The 18,168-nt window shown below is 34.6% G+C and overlaps 1 protein-coding gene and 3 non-coding genes across 5 annotated transcripts; 1 reads left to right on the top strand and 3 right to left on the bottom strand.

The window, feature by feature from the left end:
* The first annotated feature begins 5,347 nt into the window (after window positions 1–5,347).
* On the top strand, window positions 5,348–8,176 carry LOC105178685 (uncharacterized). Of its 2 annotated transcripts, XM_011102217.3 has the most exons (7): window positions 5,348–5,816; window positions 5,952–6,097; window positions 6,338–6,506; window positions 6,835–6,933; window positions 7,276–7,358; window positions 7,433–7,603; window positions 7,711–8,176. In XM_011102217.3, exons 1-6 carry the CDS (start codon window positions 5,433–5,435, stop codon window positions 7,560–7,562), a joined length of 1,011 nt encoding a protein of 336 aa, XP_011100519.1. In that variant the 5' UTR covers window positions 5,348–5,432; the 3' UTR covers window positions 7,563–7,603; window positions 7,711–8,176. The 2 variants fall into 2 exon arrangements, with proteins under 2 accessions (XP_011100519.1, XP_020554995.1); XM_020699336.2 differs by having other exon boundaries at window positions 5,349–5,816; window positions 7,433–8,176.
* Window positions 8,177–9,042: 866 nt separating this feature from the next.
* On the bottom strand, window positions 9,043–9,115 carry TRNAF-GAA (transfer RNA phenylalanine (anticodon GAA)). Its single transcript has one exon. It is a non-coding gene; the product is annotated as a tRNA-Phe (tRNA).
* Window positions 9,116–10,887: 1,772 nt separating this feature from the next.
* Window positions 10,888–10,960, bottom strand: TRNAF-GAA (transfer RNA phenylalanine (anticodon GAA)). Its single transcript has one exon. It is a non-coding gene; the product is annotated as a tRNA-Phe (tRNA).
* Window positions 10,961–11,521: 561 nt separating this feature from the next.
* TRNAF-GAA (transfer RNA phenylalanine (anticodon GAA)) lies at window positions 11,522–11,594 on the bottom strand. Its single transcript has one exon. It is a non-coding gene; the product is annotated as a tRNA-Phe (tRNA).
* Window positions 11,595–18,168: the final 6,574 nt, after the last annotated feature.

Below are 18,168 nucleotides of genomic sequence, written 5' to 3'. Positions count from 1 at the left end.
AACAATCGTGGCCACATTTACGAATTCAGTCAAGGCTTGGGCTTTTATAGCTGTCCTGGGCTGATAAGAAATATCATAGTCAATGCGCTAGATAGCCCACTTGATCATCCTTTCTGAGGTTTCAGCTTTACCTAATGTAGTTTGTACCGGAGCATTAGTACACACACAAATAGGATGTGATGAAAAATAAGGTCGTAACTTGCATGCTGTTATAATTAAAGTGAAAGCTAGTTTCTCTACCTTAGAGTATTGCTATTCAACCCATTGTATTACCTTTCTTACATAGTAGATTGTTTTTTGGTGGTCTTCATCCTCTTTGATGAGCACAGAGCTAACTATTTGCTGACCTACTGCCAAGTAGAGATATAGTGGCTCACGTGGTTTTAGTTTGGGAAGCAGGCGCAATTTCGGTAAGTAGGTTTTCAGATCTTGAAATGTCTGCTGACATTATTCATCCCAAACGAAGTTCTTAGTTTTTCTTAGGGCTTTGAAGAATGGTAAGCTTCATTCTGCTGATTGCGATATGATATGCTAAGAGTTGCTATGCTCCCTGCTAATCTCTGAACTTCATTGAGGTTAGTAGGAGGCTTCATTTTCTTGATAGCTCTAGTTCTTTCTAAGTTGACCTCAATTCCTTTCTCTGTAACCATATATCCTAGGAACTTGCCATTTCGCACCCCGAAGGCACACTTAACTGGAATTAGCTTCATGTGATATATCTTCAATGTATCGAATGTCTCAACTAGATCAGCAAGATGTTGGTCCATCTGTCGGTTCTTCACCAACATGTTATCAACGTATACCTCCATGTTACGTCCTAATTGTTCTCGAAACAGGCTGTCCAACAAATTAGTACCTGCATTTTTTAGTCCAAAAGGCATAACAATATAGCAATAGGTTCCCCCTAATGTGATGAAGCTAATCAGTTCTGGTCATCAGGGTTAAGCATTATTTGGTGATAACCTTGTGAAGCATCCATTAGACTCAATAATTCATGGCCTGAGGTAGATTCCATTAGCTGGTCTATGTGAGGTAAACGGTATAAACCTTTTGGGCATGCTTTTCTGACATCTCAAAAGTCAACACACATGCGCCACTTGTTACCTGGTTTGGAAACTAGCACTACATTGGATAGCCACTTTGGAAGTTGGATTCCTTGATGTAACCTATTGACAACAACTTACTTACCTCTTCCTATATAATTTTATCTTCCTCAGGCCCAAAATGCCTCTTCTTTTGCTTTACTGAGGGAAGGTTGGATCTAGGTTTAGACTGTGTACAACTATACTAGAATCAATACCCACGAGGTTGCTAGCTGTCCAAGCAAAGACGTTAACATTCTGTTGTAAAAAGATGGTTAATTGTCCTGCTAGTGCAAAACTCAGCTGCCGATCTTGGTGATTTTGTCTGACTCTCCCAGCACCAGCGGGGTGCTTAGTAGCTCTTCAGTTGGCTGGACACGAGCGGGAACACCTTTTGGTCATCTTGTTGGATAGAACTCTGGTTGCTTTCCTTACTAGGAGGGTCCACCTCCATCCTTCCGCTGCTGCTTTTTATTGCTTCCACGTAGCACTTTCGCGCTATGTATTAATCACCTTTAACTTCTCTCACCTTGTCTCCGACAAGAAATTTTAGATTCACATGGTATATAGTGACAATTGCCTAGAAGTGTTCAGAGCAGATCGTCTTAAAATCAAATTGTATGTTGATGGCATATCTACAACTAAGAAGCCTACCATCCTAGTCGGCTTCGTGCCCAAAGTAAGGGCATGCGAAATTTGTCCCCACGAGTGTACAATCTCTCCGGCAAAGCCATATAACGAAGTATCCATGGGTTCTAGCATGATGTCACCTAACTCCATCTGTTGATATACTTTGTAGAATAGGACATTCATAGAGCTACATGAATCCACAAAGATACGTTGAACAGTATAATTAGCCATTGTGGCAAAGAGAACAAGTGCATCATTAGAGGAATGTATTCCCTAGGCATCAACATGACAAAAATAGATCATTGGTTCTCTTGTTGGCGCTTTGTCATCTATCTCCATAGAGGTTCTTGTAGCCCTTGCGTGGGTGGGCCTGGCTCGTCCTGAGTCCCCGTTCGTAGGTCCTCCTACTATCATATGGATTATTCCTTTAGCGGGAATATTTTTTAGGCTCACTTCTTCCTATGTTCCCTTTTACGAGAATCCTTGTCTTGCTGCTTAGTCGTGTTGGAGCCATGGTGCGAGGAACGTTCTTCCTTCTGTTCATGCTTCTTGTCTTTATCCACGTAGTCCTATAGGTAACTGGCCTGAATGAGTCTCTCATTCGTGCTTGAGCTGGCAGCAATGATTGGCATCGTGCCCATACTCTATATGATATGTGCAGAAATATTTAGATTTTGCGAATAGGGGACCTTACTCTAAGCCTTTAGGCCACTACAAAGCAGGGAGTTGGATAATCGCCATAAGCATCCTGACAGGAATAGTTATGTGTGCAATGGTCATTTTTTTTTATCAAGAGGGTTGAAACGTCCTCGCGGTTCTCCTCGAGGCCTATGAGTAGAAAGAGACTCATTCTTCTTTTGTCCTGTCACGTCCATTTTTCTTCACCATCTAGATGTCCTCCAAATTCATATATTTCTCTGCTCGAGCCACTACCTCCAGAAAATCTGCAGCCGGTTTCTTAGCTAAAGATTCAAACAGGGGTCTTCAACAAAGTCCCTGAGTGAACGCACTAACCAACACCTTGTAATGGGTTGTGCGGACCTCTAGGATAGCTATGTTAAAATGTTGGAAATAAGCGCTCAAGGTTTTCTTCTCCTCCTGTTTAATCCAAAAGGGCTAATGGTTGATTTCCTGTACTCTTGCTGCTAGCAAACTAATGCTAGAAGAGGGAACTGAATTCTCCAAAGGATCTAATTGATCGAGCAAGAAGCTGGCCGAACCACTATTGGGTAGAATTCATTAGTGTAGTAAGAAAAACACGACACTTGATACCATCAATATACCTGTGCAGGAAGGCTGTATTTCGAACTTGCGAATGAATTAAGCTGGATCAGTAGTACCATCATAAGAAGGTAGGTTTGAAGGTGCTCGGAAATGAGCAGGAAGCTCTTCCACCATGATGTGTTCACTGAAAGGAATGCCGCACTCAACACGCATAGTCTCTTTTGTCACTTGTTGTTGAAGTTCCAGCATCTCCTTTTTTAAGGATTGCCAGATACCAGGAGGTTGATGTCCAACTACCTCTTTGCCTACAGAATTAACATGAGTGGATCGATCCAGTGAAGCCCAACAGGATTTGCTCGTCCATACCTTAACTTCCTGGTATTCCTCCTCTTTCTAATTGGGAAGAGAGTCCTGCTCCGCGGGCTTGAGAACCACGAAGGGTTGAGTTGATGGTCTCCATGATGAATATACGAAGTTGCTCGCAGAAGAGTGGATTTAAAATAGCAGGTCTAGTTGCTTGGTCCAAAGCTGGAACTGAGACTGGAGTGTTAACTCCCACTGCTGGATCTGGATCAAAGACCTTAGCATCTCCCAAAGTGGGGATTATAGGTGGAACAGCAGGAAGAGAAGAGTTTCGCTCAATGGCTAAGGGTCGAAGGATCATCAAGAAAATCCTAAGATTATGGGGGACTAACCTGCAAAATAGAGGATCGTTTTGATGCTTAAGTTAGTAACGGATTAAAGAATAAATAAAAGAAAAAACTTGAATTAAAGTGAGAATAATGGTAAGATGTAGTTAAGGATGATGAATATTCATGTGGAGCATAAATTATAAGCTTAAAATAGCATAAAAATCAAGAGAGAATAATGCAAGAGAGTGAGAATTTGAGTTTGAAGAATGATGTGCTTAAATATCTGCACAATGTCTCTCTTTTATAGGCTTGTACAGAGTTGGATACATGGCCAATTACTGAGTTCCATACGTCATTAGAAAGCTATTTAAGTTGGCTTTCATCCACAACAAACCGTTGAGGATTTGAATAAATATTGATCCAAATATACCAGTTGTACGAAAACTTGCCAAATCTACTTAATAATACGGGGTTAGTTATTCATAAATTTTCTAGCTCGTTTGTTACTGATTTACTTGGAGCCACCTGTAGACACTTTAGTTACTGATTTACTTGGAGCCACCTAGAGACATTTTAGGGTAACCATGCTTAAAAATATATATTATTACATATAATATTATTATATGTAATATATTATATATATTTGAATATAAAAAAATATTCTTAAAAATTAATAAAAATCACACATATGACGCATGCAATATATTATTTTTTTAATGGGATAAATTATTTCATTTTAATAAACACATAAACATAATTTAATACTTGTATATGGGGTATTTTGCACATACCGACGTCAAATGAGGTTAGCATGCCTAGGGTGTATTCAAATATTGATGGAGAAAATGAAAGTAATTATAGAAACAAGTTTCGTATGATACTTTTGTGCCAAAAAAGAAATAAAAAAATACCGACAATCTTAAATAGAATTAAAAATTGATAATATCGTTAGTAAAAATATTTTAATTCTATTTTATTAATAAATTTAGTTTTTAAAAAATAAGAATAATTATACTCACATCTCCTAAGATTTAGTGTAATTACACCTTAACCCCTGTGGTTTAAAAAATTACATTTAGCATCTTTGAGGTTTGTTCCTGTCTAACAAATAAGTCTCTCCATTAGTCAAAATTCATTAAATTTGTTGATATTAACAAAGAAAAATAAATAAAAATTAATATTTAACCTCGATTGACTTATTACTAGTCAATTACAGGTCAAACAATTTCTTCGACTAAGTTACCCTCATTTCGTTGAAAATATACTTTCTTACATGCATTAACACGTGAAAATATATGAGGGTAATTTGGTAATAAAAAGATTTATCTGACCTACAATAGATCAATAATAAGTCAATGAAGGGTAAACAGATTTTTTTTTATATCTTTTTGTTAATATTAGCAAATTTGGTGAATTTCGACTAACGGAGGAACTTATTTATTAAACGTAAGCAAACATCAAAGGTACTAGATGTAATTTTTCAAACCATAAAAAATTTATATGTAATTACATCAAACCTCATGGGAGGAAAGTGTAATTATTCCTAAGAAAATAACCAATGTTGATTAAGAATGTTCCCAAGGTTGTATCTTGTGACAGCCCTCAGCCATATCTGAATTAAAATTTATAGTTCTAACACATAATTTCACATTAAAAAAGAAATAAGGTAGTTACGTCTAAAGTTTATAAAAGTTTCAGGGCTTCTTTGGAATTTCCAGAACAACAGGGACTTTTAAGCATGTTGTTTTTTGATATGTACTTTGTTGAGCTGAGGAAAGAGTGTTTGAACTGTGGTACAAAATCCAAATATATTGAACTCTCCGACAACACAAACCTTACAAGCTTTCAAGAAGAAGAGAAAAACATGATACTCTCCTGCAACTTCTCTCCTCTGCCACCCAAAGTCAACTACTCTTCTTTCCCAAGAACATCATTTTCTCCGCCCAAATCCCTAGTATTTTCGTCTGCAGGGTCAAATCACAGCCCAAGATTCTCCAAAATCTTGCCATTTTTAATCAACCGGAAAAAGGGTCACCTTCAAATATGCCGGAGTTCATTTAACACCCAAAGTCCGCAAGACCCACCTCTTGTTTCTTCTTCATCTGAGGAAAATGACCTTCTTGCTGATGGTGGGAATGGTGGGGATGGTGGTGGGGAGGAGAGGGACTGGACGACGTCGTTCTTGCTGTTTGCTTTCTGGGCTGGTCTCATGTACTATGTTTTCTTCCTTGCTCCTGACCAGACACCGGTTTGTGCAATCGTGCTGTTTCAGCTCATTACTTTGTTTTTCCAAGTTAAATTTTTGGTTATAGTGCTGCATAAGGTTCTCTTTTTTGGGTGTTGATTGGTTTTATTTTGTGAATTGTGGTGAGCATAATTTTAGGTAACGGACGTGTATTTCTTGAAAAAGCTACTGAATTTGAAAGGAGATGATGGTTTTGAAATGAATCCAGTATTGGTAGCTGAATGGTACATCATGGGGTTATGGCCTTTGGTATATAGTATGCTGCTCCTTCCCACTGCCAGAAGGTAACTTTTGCAGGTCTCTTTTGACTTGAAATGGGAGAAAAACGAAGAAGATAATACTCACACGATTTTATGGTCTTTCCCTTTTCTTGGTTGCGTAAGTTTTGAAGTATCATGTAATGGGGTCAATCAAATGGTTTAACTTGGTATGTGTTCCATTGGGGCGAAAGACCATGTCAAGATTTTGAGGGGACAGGGATACAAATATGTGCCTATGTAATGGTATTTCTTGTTTTCGTGCAGCTCAAAAAGCAAAATTCCAGTTTGGCCGTTTGTTACTCTGTCATTTTTTGGAGGTGCATATGCTCTTATTCCGTATTTTGTTCTGTGGAAGCCACCGGCTCCACCTGTTGAAGAATCTGAGCTTAGGAGATGGCCTCTAAACTTCCTGGAGTCGAAATTAACTGCAGCGGTGGGGAGATTCTTTTACACTATCTTGTGAAATCTTTAAAATGCCTAAAAGAAAATTCTTAAAATCCCCCAAATGATCAAAGGAACATGGGTTCTGACTTAATAGGGAACTGTCAACATAAAGATTACGGTTTATTCCTTGGAGTAAACACTGTTTCATAGCCGTCATGGAGGTCATATAGGTTATGAACTAAGCATTGCATGATGTTGTGGGCCTATATATCATAATAATAAATATTGTCAAAGAACTAGTGCTCTCTATTATCTGGTGGTTCGCATCCAAGTTTCTTTACATCTCTGGACAATGTAGCTAACTAATCACACATCAGATTACAATGGCTGCAGGGGTAGCTATAATGGTTTATGCATTTTCATCTGGCGGTGACTTGTGGAAGGAATTTTACCAGTACTTCAAGGGAAGCAAATTTGTGAGTATATCATTTTTTGACAGATAATTTTATAACGTGACCTGTTTATGATGAAAACGAGCCAGTGAGAGCCAAAAAAGAGAAAAAAATTGGCATACTCTTAAATTTGTGACTTTACAATATTTTACAGATGTCCTAGTTGTATGTCCTTGTGTTTGATTTTCCTTCTTGTTTTTGTGCACATTTCAATTATGTGTTATAGTTCCTAAAAACAAAGAGGATAAAGTCGCTAGCTTCAAGTCCAACCTCATTTTCCTATGGCTTAGCATTTGATCCCATCTTGGTTCGCTTATTAATGTACTTTCCATCACGACTTAGTATTTGTGTCCCTTGTTATTTCAGATCCATATCATGACAATTGATTTTGGTTTGCTGTCGACGTTTGCGCCTTTCTGGGTGTACAATGACATGACTGCTCGAAAATGGTTAGCTCAAATTTTCAAGCATTATTCCAGGATAATATCTGTGGATATGATTCTAATATGCCGTTGCCTTGTAGGGATGGCAAAGGGTCTTGGCTTCTTCCTTTGTCGCTGATTCCATTCTTAGGCCCTGCCCTCTATCTTCTCTTACGACCGTCGTTATCAGCGGCTCCAATTGCATTAGCACCATCTTCTGATGAAGCATGATGCCCGAAGCCTTCTCATTGTTTTGCACATTCTCAACTCTGGTACAGTACAAATACTGTTAACTTTCACCTTTGAAGTTTGGTTCACTTGAAATACAATAATACATGTTTTTGTTTGTTCACACATGACGATCTTTTTGTCATCAAAGATGTGATGCAACAGAAGATGATTGTCCAAAACCTCCCTGATACTAGGAGGTTTTGTACTATTCACATAAGTCGCAGCAGCTCATTTTGGATGTAGACCGTCAGATTATACATGATAATCCATCATTTTACTTTACAACATTATTGTAGTTTGATATACCTACATTGGTAGTATGAAACCATCATACCATGCTGCTAGGAATATCGAACAATTTGAGGAGAAAAGAAACATGCATGCAACGACAACTTCAAATGTGAACAAGAATCATCTTGCATGTTTTTGCTGCGGCTGCTTTAAGATTAGTTTTTGTTGTTTGAAGTAGTTCATGGCAATTATGTTGTCACTATGAGATGTTAATGGAGATCGTGGGGAAATTACGGTAGAGTTTTGTATCGACGCTCTATGCACTTGGATCATTTCTTTTCTTTCTTTTGTATTTTTAGCGAAAAAAATATGCACTTCTTGAATTACTTGAGTATGTATTATCAAAAAATAGACGAAGAAAAACATAGAAATTATTAACTAAATTCTTGCATAATTACATTTCTATAACAAATAATTTGTATTTATTTCAATAATTCCATCGAAAAAATTTTAATTTTCAATTATATTGTGTTAAATATTGCTGGGTTTCAATTTTTCTAATACGTAGTAATTTGAAATTATTTTTCAAAATTTTTTAAGTTACATTTGGATTAATGGACTTGAAGTCATCGATTTCAAATTTTTAGCATCAAATCATTTGGATGTCTTTGGATAATTCTAAATTCAAATAATTAAATTTGAATAATATTTTGCTGAATATTGATGTATTTCAAATTATTCTGATATTGAGTATCAAATGCTTCCATCAAATCCGTATGTAGTCGGATTTTTTTTCTTGTTGTCCTTAAAAATGAACAAGACATCACGTATAAGTGGTTTATGTAATTCTGATGCAATTGAAACCTTTCAACGAGCTGGTGGACTTGCATGACTTGCGAGGTCGGTCGGTGGGTCACATAGTTCAACCGTCTGCCCCATCGCCTTTCGTCTACAATGGTCGATTGAAAGCCTGTTCATTATGGGCGTAGTATCTGCCTGTTTCCAGCAGCAACGAGAAGGGCAGAAAACCGAGCATTTTCATCAAACAGGTTGTGGACAGTGGACTTCCCATTTGCTCTCCATGCTACGTGCATTTCATTAAATACCTTATGGGCACTGCAATCGATCACTATTTACTACCACTACCATACAAAACATACAACCAAGGAGAACTATAGACGCAGTGATATGCTTGGATCTAAACAAACATTACCTGATTGAACGGAAGAGGAAAAAAATGCGTTAAAGTTGCGGTGAACGTGGATCGAACACGTGACCTTCAGATCTTCAGTCTGACGCTCTCCCAACTGAGCTATCCCCGCCAGTGCTCTATCCTACGAACATACTAGATCTTCTTAAAATTTGAACAAGCATATGATTGTTTATCTTTATTCAAAATATACCGATTTTTTTTAAATAAATTAATTACTAACATGATCAAAACTTTTCTTATATCTGATAATATTTTTTTTATTGATTATTATAAAATATAAATAATAATAGTTAGAACTTTAAGATATAAAAACAACTAATTTAAATCATAACATTATCTATAAAGTTAGAGAGACTACAGACCATAGAATGAGACTCTGATGCCTTACCAAATATTTATCCTTTGACATTAGAAAAAGGAGCCCTGTGGACAAAATTCATAAGCAAAATGCACACAAAAATAATTCATAAAGAAAACTTCCTTATGTAATAATAACTTGACTATATGTGAAAACAAAGATGACATCCCACATAGCCGTTAGAGAGTGTTGTGCTTGTGGCATCAACATGTATGCTGATCAGAATTCCTATAACACAATAGGATTGAAATGCAACAATACTACATAAAAAGCTCATCCTTAGTGGGCATGACAAGACACGCATAGTCAATATTACACGAGTTATTCACAATGACACAAAACGATATTAAGTATTCGAAATAACCCTATTCTTCAAACAAGAAGCATCATTTTGCATAACAAGCAAGAAAAGTTTCACTCGTATAACTTTTTGAGCTCATCCTTGAACCTGTTCTTCAATAGCTCCCTCTTTAGTTTCAGAGCTGCAGTGACTAAGCCAGATTCCCGAGTCTAGGGATCCGGCAACAACTGAATCCTAGCAGAAATTTCAAACTTGTCGAGTTTCGTGATCTTTGCAGCCTGCATATTGTCAAGCTAAGGACATATGTTAAAACCACAAGGATCTATTTGTTGTAATTATCTTTTATGAATGGGAAAATTGTATAAAACCCCCTTGTGTTTTCAAAATTTAGCTAAAAACCCCCTGTGTTAAAAGAATAGGCAAAAGACCCCCTATGAGATTTGTAAGAAAATTAAACATGGACAAGTTTGATGATAGAGAAACATGGAGTAGTGGGTGATAAAAAAAAATTGTAAAATTTGAGATTATTAAAAAATTTTGAAATTATTATTCTGACACAATTTTTTTAAAGGAAAGAACTGAATTTAAAAATTTTGGATATCTAAAAATTGATACGATAAAATATTTTCTTTTATAATAGTATAGATAGATATAGATAAGTGGGAACATGTTAAAAACAAAATACTTGAAAACAAATATGTTATGTATATTAACCTCTACAGTACATCTATACTTAAGAATGGTTAATTCATGAAAATTATTTGATCCCACAATCATCATCAGTGTAGCTGGAACACCGCGTACCACCGTCGTCGTCTTCGTTAGCAAGAACAATGTGTATTGGTACCTAGTGTTTGAGTTTGGAGTCCAGTTGCCAATTTTTGAATTAAAAAAATCAAGAACTTGCTCATCCCAAGTATACATACGATCCGCAGGGGTATACACTAACACCAAATCTATTCAAAACAAAATCCTACTAATATATGAATGTTTCCAGGAGGAGGATCAATCTTAATCAAGCATTTCATCAAACAGATCAAGTGCTCTTTGTGGACGAGCATTTCGTCGAACATCATGTCCACAATGCAGTTGCTCTCCTATACAACCATGCCCATATATCGAGAAGAAGCACAATCCCATTAAAACAAACAAATAAATAAAAAATAGAGAACAAAGAAAGAATGAAAATGGAAGAAGAAAAGGTTCGGGTGTGTGTAAAATTTGCGGTGAACGTGGATCAAACACACGACCTTCAGATCTTCAGTCTGACGCTCTCCCAACTAAGCTATCCCCGCAATTGATAATGTATTAAATACAGATTATAATTTCTATGAATATTCTATGTTTAACTTCCATTATTAGTGTGAGAGTTGAGATGTAGGTCAACTTATTTTAAGTTCACAACATAATTTGCATCAACTTATCAAAGTGTGAAAATTCTTGCTCATTAAATCAAGAATCAGCTGATTCCAAACATACCATCATCAGGGGTGTACACGATATCTATTCACAACATATCATGTAATATTAGCTACTATGAACTGCATGCATGTTTCTAAGAAGAGGGCCATTTTTATTTGCTGAGTTTATGCAGCAAGGAAGAGGGTCATCAATCGAGCATTTCATCAAGCAGGTAGTGGACGCCCCAAGTGCTCTTTGTAGAAGTAACGTGTTGTGTTGTGGATACTGCAATTGATCCTCCACTAAAATCAGAAAAAAAAAACTGTTGTTCTTAAGTGGATCGAAAAGAAGCAGGTATGCAATAAAAAATTATTTCAGAATCAAGCAGCAAATTTAAACGAAAAATACAGAGAGAAAGCCAGGAGAAAGGACTGAAAGGGAAAAAGACAATGAAATGCGGTGAGCGTGGATCGAACACGCGACCTTCAGATCTTCAGTCTGACGCTCTCCCAACTGAGCTATCCCCGCACTTGGTGTCCTCCAAGGTTGTAATTATTTACGTATCGAGAATCTCGAAATGCAGAATCCTTAGATTTTTTATTGGAAAATTGTATCAACTATACTTAACGTGTAAGAGTCAATATGATTTATTAGCAAGTGTAGGAGATCAGTGTGATTACTCATGTTTCTTGTTGTGCTCTCAATCTTGTCCATATATTTGAAGGGCTTTAATTCGAGTTAAATCTGTTATATTTCAAAGGGTGGTGATTCACAATCTATTATGATGCGATCTCCCAAGGTGTCAAGCTCGACCCAGCTGACCAACAACCTTCACCGACAGATGCTGGACTTTCGCAGTTTTAGAGTTTGAGGCGTAGGTCTTTTGTGTTGTATCTTGTACGCATGTATATGCTTTTGTTTACTCATGGGGGCCGTTATGCCTCATAAGGTGCGATTTTCATCCTCTCTAGTATATACTGCTATCAACAGGAAAAATCTTTTTAAGACTATTATAGAGGGGAATGAGTATTTGAACCTTATTGTAGTCCACGTGCTAGTGTCCCCCTTAAGGCGATCCCTTGCGTTAGCATCAATTGTACAATGTATATTGCTTTCCGTATTCAATGAAATCCACATTTTGAAATTGTGTTCAATTTACTGTTCCTACTGCACCTTGCTTATTTCTGCTGCTACTATTGGATTCTATGAGATATTCCTATAGGCGCACTGTGCTAGAGTCGGCGAGTGTTTCCTATGCTTCCTATGAGATGGCCTACATAGATATCAGGATTGTCCGAAGAAACAATTGTTGAATCCGCTAGTGACCTTTACTGACAAGGCGTCGCTTGCGAAACCTATGGAGCCACGAGCCACTGACATGGGCCGCCTGCACTCTTGGTACCCTTGACGCACATTCAGCCATGCATTAGCTACGAACTCAAAGCAGCTAACTCAAACATCGAGCTCCTAACTCATGGCTCCCAACTACTAGTCCATAGGGGTAAGATAGGTAGACCCACTTACTCTATTCTTCCTTGCAGTCAGAATAGCGCTGGTTGGACCGGGTCTTGGCTTACAAACAGCGGTTAGAAGATATTATAGGGGGTTAGCGCAGTTGAACCGAATAAAGCAAAAAAACTACCGTAAACTGTTGTAAGGAGAAGACGGCTATGATTCCTAGATAGTAGGCATAAACTAAAAGCTGGAGCCCAACCTAGCAAGGCGCTCCACAACTCTTAGCTTTTATAGAGGGAAGCCTTATGCCAATCCTCATTGCTAGGTTGGGCTCCAACTTTTAGTTTATGCCTACTATCTAAGGAGGATAGAGCAGTAGAGCCTTATTGCATTCCTTCATAAACTTAGGAATGCTCGGCTTGATTAGCTTTCTTGACTTACAGACAGGCTTACAGCCGAGTCTTCAGCCGCTAGCTCAGAGCTCTAGGATCGGTAGCCTTACTCTATTCCTCTCGATGAATGGAATAGTGGACTTCCCCAGTCTTAGAGTTTTAGGTGTAGGTCTTTTATCTTGTACGCATGTAAATGCTTTTTGTTTACTCGTGGGAGCCTTTATGCCTCCTGAGGTGCGATTTTTAACAATTCTAGTATATATTGTTGTCAATAAAAAAAATCTTTTTAAAACTATTATAGGGATCATGAGTATTTGAAGCTTGGTATAGTCCATGTGCTAGTGTCCCCTCAAGGCGATCCCCTTGCGCTAGCGTCGATTGTACAATGTATATTGCTTTTCGCATTAAATGAAATCCACATTTTGAAAATGTGCTCAATTTACTGCTTTCATACTACACCTTGCATATTTTTGTTGATGTTGTTGGTTTTTGTGTGCTATTCCTATCGGCCTGTTGTGCTAGTGTTGGCAGGAGTTCTGTTGTTGTTTTGCTATTTAGCGGAAATAGTCGTTTATTGTGGACTGCTAGCTACACGGTGCCCCTTTTCCCACATTGCAAAAGGCATCTCGTGAGACAAAGGGGGGTGATCTAAAGTGCTTATTTGAGATGCTTAGTGGTCCATGAGGAGAAGAAAGCACGTTAAGCTAGTAGGTATGGTCCCTGACCATAACTCTCCGATACTTTAGTCAGCTCGAGTGCGAGATGGTAATTGCGATTCAAGTAGTAAATAAGGTAGAAATTAATAAATGTATCTTATCATAAATGTCATGAAATGAGGGTATTTACAGGGTCAAATGTGCCCACGTGACGTCATCTCAAATTATGAGTGGTTAGATGATCTATGGTCTAAATCTCGGGTCATTAGAGCGGGTCTGGTCAAGCGATCCAACCCGATATAGAAAGACGTGAATCCTAGGACTATAGTGGTATGTTTGAAAGGTTATTTATATCTTTTTCCAAGTAGGTATGATATACCCCTATCAGGCTTCGTTGAAATTCTATATATAACTTTCTTAATTGTGCAGTCTCTTATAAGCTAATCTCTTGATTTGAATTTAATAAACTAAACTTTGTGTCGTTATATCAATAACCATATCACACGTATATACATTTGATAATTCTTTTTTTATTTTTTTTAAGAAGATATATGTTAGATAATATTTAGCACGACAAAGCATAGATGGCACTCAAAGGATCATGAAAAATTCATAGAGGATGTCTGAGTGGGTATACGAGCTTTTGAGAACATCTTATAAGAAATTTAATAACTTATAAGATGTTGCAAAATATTTGACAAAATTTTTGAAAAATGAGCTCATAAAAATTAAACTATTAGAAGTTTACAAGCTTCTTTAGAAAAAAAAGTAAGGAGTTCTTAATTTATTCTTAAAATGCTAACAAGCTCTTCTACTATATTTATTAAAAAATTATCATTAGGAAAAATTGCATTTGTGGTCTCATATAATAAACTTATTTTTAATATAGTCCCATATATTACACTTTTCTCATATTTCATCCAATATATGAAGAAAAATTGTCAATGTTAGTCCCACATAACTTTTCATTAAAAATTAGAGGAAAAAGTCACGTGGCAGTTAGTAAATACACGTGTAGCTGGATTTGGTGGGAAAAAGATATCTTTATTAGAGAGAAATGGAAGCTAGGCTCAAACCAATATTTTTGCATCCAAAAATTAACTTTAGAAGCTGTAAAGGAGCTCATGTTGATTGAAAGTAGAAGAAGGTGCGTAAATGAATAGTCTACATGTTATTGTGGGAGAAAGGCGTATTTAAAGATTTCGTGATTAAATAATAATCTATATAGAAGATTTTATAATTATAAGGATGTTGTAGAGTTTTTTTTTCTTTTATCCAAAAAATTATATTAATATAAATTTTTTAAATATACTAATAATATAATAAAATCGCGACTCGATTAATTTTTTTTTTTTTATAAACAAGCGACTTGGGCAAATAATTTTTTAAAAGAAAAGCTCAAGTCGTGATTCATAACCACGACTTGGGCAAATTTTTTTTCATTTAATTAAATTTTGAATAATGAATTATATATAATTAACATATTAAAGTTACAGTTGTATTAATTAACATATTAAAGTTATAATTTCATTTAATTATATATAATTAATTAAAATTATATTAATTTAAAAAATTATAATTAAGTGTACAAATGTAATAGTGTATATTTTTTTGTACAATTGTAAAAAATACAATGAAATATACAATTATTCTTGACAACCCGATACCGGCACATCTGATTGTGTAGAAGAATTTTTTTGTTGGGGTTGTTGCTTTGTACGCGTTTGCTCCCAATCCATCTTGGTGTGAATAATTTATAAAATTATATTATTTATTTAGTCCTTTCATTAAAAATAGTTTATATTGAGCGGTGTATTATTTAACCGGAGTATAACAAATCATATATTTGATTTATCAACTAATTCATAAGAATTCATTTAATCAAACCCCTTATATATTTATAACTATCGTTTTTAATAACATCTCTAAATTATATTACCATTAAAATCTCATTTTCCCTCTTTAATAATATAATATTTCTTAAATATAATTTTTGGAATATTTTTATGAATTTTCTATCAATTTATCGTTACTATATAATTTAATTAAACAACAATACATAGAATTACGTATTTGGTTAAATATAACAAATCTAATAATTTAATTAACCAACTATACCATTTTTATATCAAATGTGATGTTTAATTGAACATTAATATAAATAGCCAAAATCGTAAAATACTCCGGTTAAATAATACATCGCTCAATATAAACTATATTTAATAAAAGGACTAATCAAATAATATAATTTTATAAATTATTCACAATGAGATGGATTGAGCGCAAACGTGTGCAAGACAACAATCCCAACAAAGAAATTCTTCTACACAATCAGATGTGTCGGTATCAGATTGTCAAAATAATTGTATACTTCATTGTATTTTTTACAACTACAAAAAAATATACATATTATATTTGTACACTTAATTATAATTTTTTGAATTAATACAATTTTAATTAATTATATATAATTAAACGAAAATTATAACTTTAATATGTTAATTATATATAATTAAATAAAATTATATAATTAATTATTTAAATTTTAATTAAATAAAAATAAAAATAAAAATTGCCCAAGTCGTGATTATGAATCACGACCTGCGCTTTTCTTGAAAAAAAAATTGCCTCAAGTCGTGATTTAAAATCGCGACTCATTATATTATTATTAATATATTTAAAAAAATTATAGGGGTATTATATTTGGATATAAATTTTATGAAAGGTTGTCGGTTATTCATTATCTTGTAAAATTATCCTATCCCTGCCTGATGATCCTGGTTGTAATGGTATCAAAGCCATGGTAGTAGTAATTAATATGTTATGGATCAACACATGACTTTACTCATGAATCACATGAACATACTTAATAAGAATTCTAATATTAAAAATATTAAAAATGAGGAATATGATATACCTCAGAATTTGGATCTGTTAAATAGATGGACAATTCCAAAAGTTGAACCGAGATTAATATATCAATTAGGAACTTTTTTGAAAAATTAGGATTAAAACAAGTAGTAAAGTACTACTGAAGAATCTATCTCATTAGATAATGATGAAATGATAATAAGATTATTATCCGAAAAAGATATTAGTCATTATAGACAAACACATAAATTCCTTCATATAGGACTTGTACAAATTGAATTTAAACCTTTGACCTTAGAAGATTTACCAGAAAGCTTTATTGCAGCTTTAAGAGATGGTAGAAATTTAAATTGAAAACAATCCCTTATGGGTATAATACAATCTAGTCTGGCACATGGACCAGTTTATTTTAATGTATATCCAAATTTACAATTATCTTTATCTGATATTAATATATTAAATGCTTTAACATTAAATGTTAAAACTCATGGTTATGTTTATATGCCTGGAACAGAAGTAATATGTATCTGTTATAGAATATATTATAAGCCTTTATTTACATTAAATCCACAATGTAAAAGGATTGATAAATCAAAACATGAAACTATATTAATTGAAACCAATTTCAGTAATTCAAATATTACTACAAGAAGACCCATTAAATGGGAAGAAATAACTTTTCCAGAAAATTGGATAATTGAACAAGCTGTACCTAAAAGGCCACAAATACATTATCATAATAAGATTATAGATATTCTTCAAAATAATGAAGGAACTGTAAATATTAAATTTGAAATAAATTCTAAATCATTACTATTTCAGAAATGTAACTCGATGAGATCTTACATATCACCTATAGATTATAGGGTAGAATCTCCTATGCCTTATAGAGCCTCTACTTCTCAAATAAGAGAAACATAAATATTTACTCCTGTTACGGAAAAATTATACATTAACAGACAAAATATTGTAAGAGAAGCTAATAATCAAACTCAGGATAATAATGAGTTAGAACCGACTATGTCAGAAATGGAGTTTAATATTTAATGGATTATAGCTCTATTATAGATTTTAGTCCTGGCTCTCCAGCCAGAAAAATTATTTCAGAAGAATTTAAAGATGTTGGTTATAGCCAATTCAGAGAATGGTTTTTCCAAAGCTTTGATAAACAAGAAATGTTATATTTTCAAGATGAATTTTATAAGATTTGCAAAGAAAAAAATGCTTTAATTCCTTTTGTGACATGGTTTATTGATACATATGTCAAAAACTACATTTCTGTAATAGAAATAAATTATAAATTAGAATCAGGTAAAGTTTATCAAGGTCTTTACCCTCCACAACAGGCTTTTTATATTGAAAAGAATGGAAAAATCCATAATTTTTCAGCCTTTTCTAAATTAATAGAAACTGACACTCTTACAGTAACTTGTAAACATATTAATAATATGTTTGAACAACAAAATTATACAAATTTATTCCTAAATATTTTAGGAGAACAAATACAATCAATTCATAATAAAATTGAAATGATTATTAAAGCTATAAATAATATACAACCGGTTATAATAGAAACAAAATCTGAAGAAAAAGAAGCATCTCCTAGCTTTCAGCCTCCTCCAGTTATATCTGATTTCAAAATAAGACCAATACATGAATTAGAAAAAATGCTTGAGGAAAAATTCAGTAAACTGAGTATAAAAACTCTTGATAAGGAGTTACAGTATG

This window comes from Sesamum indicum, linkage group LG12 (assembly GCF_026168435.1).
Source record: "Sesamum indicum cultivar Baizhima isolate 11 linkage group LG12, ASM2616843v1, whole genome shotgun sequence".
NCBI lineage: Eukaryota > Viridiplantae > Streptophyta > Magnoliopsida > Lamiales > Pedaliaceae > Sesamum > Sesamum indicum.
This window is presented reverse-complemented; position numbering and strand designations above follow the sequence as displayed.